Source organism: Opisthorchis viverrini (genome assembly GCF_000715545.1).
Source record: "Opisthorchis viverrini unplaced genomic scaffold scaffold5129, whole genome shotgun sequence".
Lineage (NCBI taxonomy): Eukaryota > Metazoa > Platyhelminthes > Trematoda > Opisthorchiida > Opisthorchiidae > Opisthorchis > Opisthorchis viverrini.
The window spans coordinates 103-7,533 of record NW_008752896.1 but is presented as its reverse complement, the minus strand read 5'-3'; the positions used below and the strand labels follow the sequence as shown (position 1 = coordinate 7,533).

Sequence of the window (7,431 nt, the reverse complement as noted above, 5' to 3'; positions counted from 1 at the left end):
ACAGAGTGGCATACCTTTGATTGTAGAAGTCTGGAGAATAAGGCTTTCAACTCTGTCTCCTGACCGTTCGTATTTGTGCAATTTCCTGAATCTCTCTGAACATCTCAGAAAATGATGATTCAAATCTTGAATCACAGCTCGTCATTGTCATCAGTAACAATATTGCCATAAACTGACAACAGTATGCATGCTTTCTATGGATGTTACACTTGATGGCAACTGTTTAGGTGTGGCTCGCTGTGGCATTGAAGCGTTTGTTCAATAGAAGAGCATGCCATACGGGTTCTGATCTTTGCCCACGTTTTTGTTTGGCCTCATATGCGTTGAGCGTCCAGTCTTTTAAGGTGTCACAAAACAGCAACATAACAGATACGAGGCCAACATCGAAGGTCTATTGTGAGTCTTGAAAATTAAATTTGCTTATACACTGCTCCCATAAACAAGTTACCCATGTTTAACCGCGCCAAAACTAGTTTGATCTTGGAGTGCCGATGATCCTTTGAGAGGACTTGGAAGCCGCTGACCTGGTTGTAACCTCTCTTATTTTCAACAGAATAAGCAAAAGACTTTCTAGAGAGACAAGGTAAGTGTTGTTGCTGGCTAGGTGTCTAGCAGCATTGTTAGATTCCAACCGATGCTGGACATTCCAAACCAGAAACTAATACGATTTGGCCCTGGGTTCCTTTTACGATCAGCCGACCAGAGTTTGTGAGCCTTCTTTGGAGGTAGGGGAATAAAGCTACGCATTGATACCTGTGTGTGTGGTGCTTTTGTACAGTCACTTTTACAGACCAGGAGAAGACCGGAGAATTTTGAATGCCGTTTATTTAGATACCACGGTGAGATTATGCGTAAGCTTTGATTTATGCGTTTTAATGCATGGAAATCCAACTTGGCTTTAGAAATCCTCGGGGTATGCAAATAAAAAAGGCTTAGAACGGACTCCAAGATGATGTCATATTGTTGTCACTCATATCTATGATGGAAGACTAAGGTCCAACTACAGAACGACTCCATCAAATTGGCTAGCTAATTCTCAATTATCACAAATCTTCAAAACCATAGTTGGGACACATCTACAGCAGTTTAGGCGAGGTACCATTTGCTCCTTTCCTATAAGTATCGCATGAACAAAAGAATATCACTGCTGAGGCATTAAGCGGATTTGCTGTATTTTTCAAAATTTCCTACGCTACGCTCACCCCTGCCACGTATGTTTGTCTATGGTAATGTTTTTACTTGAGATAAATTTGAATGCAAAGAATGCCAATAAAGACGTAGAGATTTGTTTCATTCGGCTCTAGAGTGAATGGAGGAACTTCGCACATTCTGAAGTAATACGCTCATCGAGCGTTTGCGTTACAAGTGGATTTTAGTATGCATTAGTAATTAATCTGGAGAAAATTTGGGCGACGTACCTCAAGAATGAAGTAGCGCCAGAAAATTCACGGTCTTGGTTCCACTTAAACTTTGACCGCCAAATCCTCCTTGATGCAATGGCATAATTAATGAGTCTGCTACTGACAGGTTTGTGTCAATTCTGTTGTTCTTACCATAAAACTGAAGCTTGATATACATCTTTGTACTCCATCAATCGGAGATTTATTTCTGAAGCATTAGCGGCTTACTTGGTATAGTAAGCAATTATGTTATCTTCAGATATCAGAAAAGACGGTTTTTGTGTGGTCTTTTGTTAGACAGTAGTTCACAAGTTTTAGTAGTTTAGTAGCAGAATATGAGGGTTCTCCTTCGGGTAAGAACTGCTTAATGTCCAATGGTAATAAATGTGTCATTCAAAACAATTTGACGGCAGCATCCAGACCTTAGAAGGTTGTACTTAGTTTTGTGAAAAACTAGTCGAATCCACGTTTTTAACAAACGCTTTTGAGCTATTACCTTGTTCCCACTAATTTCTTGGATAATCATTCCACCAGAATTTGGAACAAAGGACGGTAAATATTGAGCACTACTAATTCATTTTACAGGCAGTTTGTGCATTACCCTTCCATCTAGGCTGTCGTAGCGCCTACTGCGCAGTGTTCGGGGTCTGATAATTAGACAAACAATAATTTATTTGTGCAAATTTTACACTGTGCGCAAATAACTGAAATTGCAGTGAGTCGGATTGACTCAGAGTTTAGTGCGTGTCGGCACGAAATTTCGTTTCCACAAGTAACCATTCACTGCGTTTACGCGGCCCATGGCAAAAATATATAGTGGATCATTTTAATGAAGTGATATATTAGTTCAAGCCAACCAAAATAATCTTATGCCTTTTTGAGTCATTGGTTGATGGCGCTGTTGGGGCTTGGCCATTCTCTGAGCACAGAAGCACATCGACAGGGACTCAGTATAAAACGATCCTGTCTTAATGCTTATCCAATGCAGCATATGTAATCGCAGGGTTGTAGTGTGCAACTCCCGAAAACATCGATATGGGTACAAGAACGCTTAATCTGAGGCCGTAACACTTGGTTTGTGTGTGGCGTGATTCTTGTGGCGTCCTTTGAACAACTTGAACTCTTACCTCGAATAGTACATAGCAGTTGATGCGTGCCACACTGTACTCACGGTCAACTTAAAAATTTCTTTCGTTTAACCGATTGCGGTTTAGTTGTGCTCCAGCGGTCAAGCTAGTTGCCCGTCTAGCACAAAGCAACTGCTAAGAAACTAATATCCAGCAAAAAGCACATATCTAGATGATACGAAAAAAACAGAGGCCAATCCGTTCGAGGGGAAACATTTTCTTCTTGTCGGTAAAGAATGCTAATAATCCAAAAAACATCATAACCTTGCAGTTTTGCTGCAGTCATCTTCCTTCTGTCGGACGTTGCATATCGACAAAGTTTATAACCCCTAACATTTGCAATTTTGGTGTTCTTTACTTGGCGTCATCCATACTTTCGATGACCCGAATCTTATTTACAGGATTCTCGGTTGAAGCGCACACTGTGCATTATCTGAACCCATATTTTATTCAAGTTTATGTATACTCATGGTTAACTCGTCAAAGCACCAGTATTTCTGCTTGCCATCCCTTCCTTAATTTGACTATATCCAGTTTTATGGTAACACTCCTATCCTGTTTGCCATTCTCAGCCATGAGCTTCTACAGAATGTGTGTTTCAACTTGACACGCACCAATCTTCTCACTCTATTCGTTGATCAAATTAATTAAATCATATCATATTCAAATTCGGATAGTTCATATGCACACCGGTCGATTTGCGTTTGCTTTCCACACTCGTCCCTGCTGGAACGCGCTGCTTGATCAGCAGTCACATTAGTGACATGAATAGATGATATCAGGTTTCAGCAGTGTGGGCTAAGCCAACTTGCGTAAAACTTACGTGTATTATGGCATTGCTGCCATGGAACTAGCGACGCATATCCATGAATGTTGCACTCGCACGGTTGTGAATGCTGGATATATCCAAATCTCGCACGGCTTTTAGAGTACGTTTTGTATATCTATCTTCCTAACTGAAAGTGGGCATTGCTAGAGATAGTCAAATCCGCTGGGAGTATACCAAATAACCATCAACCCAAGCAGTCCTCTGATTGCATTGCTTTTGCTCCACGCACCTGCTGAGAGTAATATCCGACCTCTTTATCGAAGATTTCAATTCGATGGTCAACCATCAAACCGTATAGGTAGGCAGTGGGTGATTTAAGCGCCTTCTCGTCCATTCTAGTCATCGTTCCTGTAATAGTGCGGAAACAACTCTTGTGATTCAAAGTGAGCTTGTCCCAAAAATAAACAAGATGAGAAACCGTGCTGTTGTTTGCCATACACAAACTACACGAAATTCCGGGCTCCATAAAATCATAAAATCATCATTTTTGGTATTGGAAGAGTAGCAATAACAGGCGAACCAAACGGTTGTGTATCCAAAGTGCAAAATATGCTGAGCGAAAATACGGGCAAGCTCTTTGGTAGCACCGGTATATTTTTTGTACTTATAGCATGTAATCTATGCTCATTTTACGGTAGAATATACTGATCGATGTCCAAAGCATGTTAAGCATACATTTTGACGTAGGTCTTTACATGCAGGGAGGGGTTGATGCCCTCCGTAAGGCAATGAAGCATCAGTGTCAAGACTGGTGTTGCTGTCCTTGATGATGATGGTAATGATGGGTAGCCTCCCGGCAGACGCATTGCACTATTGCTTTCAAATTTGTCTACTAGTGAGTAGTATGGTTTTCGACGACTTACTGCTAAGCAAGGACATTGATCTGTCACCCATCTTTTCAGCACTCGTCACCTTTTTTCTCTCGCGGATCTTCTCTGCCATCTGACCGACGATTTCTTAAGGATCGGTTTTCTCGTGTGGTAAGCGGGAATAATTTATACGGAAGATCGCTCGATCACTCTCACATCAGCTCAAAGTGGTCCCGATTTCCCGAGCGAGAGAACAGTGGATCACGTGTGGGAGCAGTCTATCCTTGGCCACCAAATAAAGCCGGTACGAAAGACTCGAGCCATATAGTTTATCGTTGCACTATTTTTGCGCTTTGGCTTCCATATTTTATCCTGCACGTACTGGCTTTCCAAGACAATGCATTTTTTACTTGACACAAGCCGGCACAAAATAGGTCACATGCTGCTCCGGCAGGAGGTATTAAGTGAGGGGCGATACTATGCAAAATAAGTTTAGGTACACCTTGGGCTGTATAAAACTCAATCGGCTTTTTTGTGACAGGAAAAAAGCTTACCTGAGGATGATGTTTGCAGTTTGCGTCGCGGTCAAGGGCGTGATGGAGGTTTCTTTGAATATTCAAAAGTTCCAAGGAGGACTTTAGTAATAAGCGCCATCAAACACATCTGTGGTCGTTTTGAAGCACCCATTTGAGCTTACATGTTTAATGCAGGTAGCCATCTGGAGTCTTTTCTTTCTTGCTTGGAATTTTGTCGATCCAAACTGGAATCCAAACCGCTCGAATCACACCGGGTTGTGAAGGGAAATAGCCAACGCTCTCGACGAGGAAACCGGATAGCCTCACGCTTGGAATAGAACAAAGAGCTGCATATTTCCGGTATGTATCACACAGCTGAATGATTTGCCGAACCTTTCTTGAACCAATGGAGACTCTCCTTGCGATGTCTGGGCAGACGGCTAGTAGCCTGGGCTCGGCTCATAGCAAGTTGTTTCTAGCAATCTGGATGCATTACGCTATTTCTGCTACTAACGTATGCCCCAGAAATGAAGACATATATTGAAACGGTATAAATCCTATTATTTATGCGTGATGCTCATTTCACATGCCGATTTTCCATCCCACGGTGTACTTATTTTCTGCCCCATTTATTTGCAGGGGATAGAGTATCAGAACACCTACGTGTGGAGTCACCGATGTCCTTGGTGGGGACTGAGTTAGACAGAAGACCACCTACGAACCTACCGACGGGCATATCGATGGCTTTTGGACGAGCTGCTCCAGGATATTATGCACCCCGATACCCAAGTCTGTTGTGGCCTACTCTGTCCTGTTTGATTTCATTGTTCAATTTCTCTGCCAACCTAAACGGAAGAGTTCGTATCTCAAAATGAAGGGCCTGACCAGGCAATTGTATTTCGAGGAACGATTCCCATTTCCTCCGGCTGTTTCCCCCGAAGCCCTATGTGGCGCCTTACAAAAATGAATAATTCTTTCCAACGAAACTTCCCTCTAGTGGTCCACACAAACGATTCACAGTAAAGTTTCCTTGCTGATAAAAGCAGCATTTCTGGTGATTACCAATTCACTCGACAATTTTGTTGTGCCGCAACACAACAGCAGTCGCCCGTTATTTCCGCTGTATTGGTATTTTTCAGTCATCCATTGAGTCGGTGGTATGCTAGTCCTCTAGACATTCCCTGTCCCAGTGTCCTTCATTCTACTGTAGAGTATTATTCAAACATACGGATCATGAGGTAATGGAGCGCAAATGTTCTTCGGTGTTGCTGTCATTTGTGACGTTAGTGACGATGATGACGGCAAATAGGATGATTGTGTCTACATGACAGCACCGGGAAGCACCAAGCTTTTCCACTGACGCAGGTTCCATAACAAGTGTATTGCCATAAGCGCTACAGCTTTCTGCCCTGTAGATGTATTGATGTGTCATTTCCGCTTGAATCAACTGGTTGATTTTGGAAGGTCAATAGAATTCTCTCCCATCCATATGGTCATTTAGGGTGATACATACGATTACCTCCTCTCTCAATCGGGCTGCTGTATGCTTTATCGGAGTCAAATAGCTTGACAAGAACTGGCTTAATACCAGGATGAATAATTGGAAATGACTCATATATCTGTGATGACACTTTGTCGTAGCGAAAAACGCGCGTAACTCCACGTAAAACCGGCGTCTTAGGCAAGTCAGCTGATTTGCTGTTTGTGGATGTGCTTCGGATTCTCGGTCCTCCGAATCACTCCCAATGGTGACCCGACCAGCTACACTTCACCAGATGGAGTGCAACATATCCAAACTCACCAACTTAGGGTCGGACATTTAATGGTGTGATTCTCTGTCCAACCCGCTGTCGGCCAAATCAGACAGTCTGACTACCGATGAACAGTCAGACTGTTCATCTACTAGGTATCGATCCTCGTGGAAAATTGATAACTGGCAGACCATGAACTTGACAAGAAAGTCCAGTCTACAGTAATGGATGAATTTGTCTAGACTACGTATGATCATTTCCATTAGTAGTGTTCCCAGTCGGCTGGATAGGCTCTATGAAATTCCATTCAACATGGCTTATTGTTAGCTTTCATCCCGTATTTCTGAGATTACTCATCATTGTCCAGCCAGCGCTTTCCCCCGTGGGTTTAATTAACTCGTTTCAATATGAAAGGCACCTGTTCCAACGGTAAGGCGCGGTATACAACACAGATTTCATAAACAATTCTAGGTTCTCGATTGCCTAATTTATGTTCTGGTTTTTCTTCAGATCGGGAAACCTGCTTTGGTTCAAATGTCCGACGTGTGCGCGATCCAAATTTCCTATATAGTCTGTCGGAGCGTACACTAGAGCAGTATGAGATGTGTGACCAATATCGGAGAAAGCACCTTTCCGAATTGCCGGAGACGACCGAGTATCAGGATCGATTTTTGGCACATATACCGACAGAGAAAAAGAGAACCCTCTATAGAGACTACTATCCAGGAGAGAAGAAATACGAAAAGTGCTAACCTGTGTACGCAGAGATAACTTTATTTTAGTAGTGCCCTCGTTGTCTTGGACAGAAAGGACGTATATGCGTAATATGAAGCACGATGGTCTTAGAAATACATCCTTTTCTTCTTGCGGCTCCTTGTGTTTTGCACGCCTGAAGAAGATGGGAAGCGTTCAATGCTGGGATCATTCGCAAATAGAATTAATATACACTTATGTCACCTGCGTATTGTTTGAAAGTGATAGCCTTACTCCTGTTACTGCG

At 42.6% G+C, this 7,431-nt stretch overlaps 1 protein-coding gene across 1 annotated transcript; it reads left to right on the top strand.

Moving 5' to 3' along the window:
* Window positions 1-4,226: 4,226 nt before the first annotated feature.
* On the top strand, window positions 4,227-7,183 carry T265_15811 (hypothetical protein; the record flags this gene model as incomplete). Its single annotated transcript, XM_009179175.1, has 3 exons — window positions 4,227-4,469; window positions 5,320-5,469; window positions 6,942-7,183. Coding segments are annotated over 3 exons (633 nt in total), but the record flags the coding sequence as incomplete, so codon positions are not given.
* Between the last annotated feature and the right edge of the window lie 248 nt (window positions 7,184-7,431).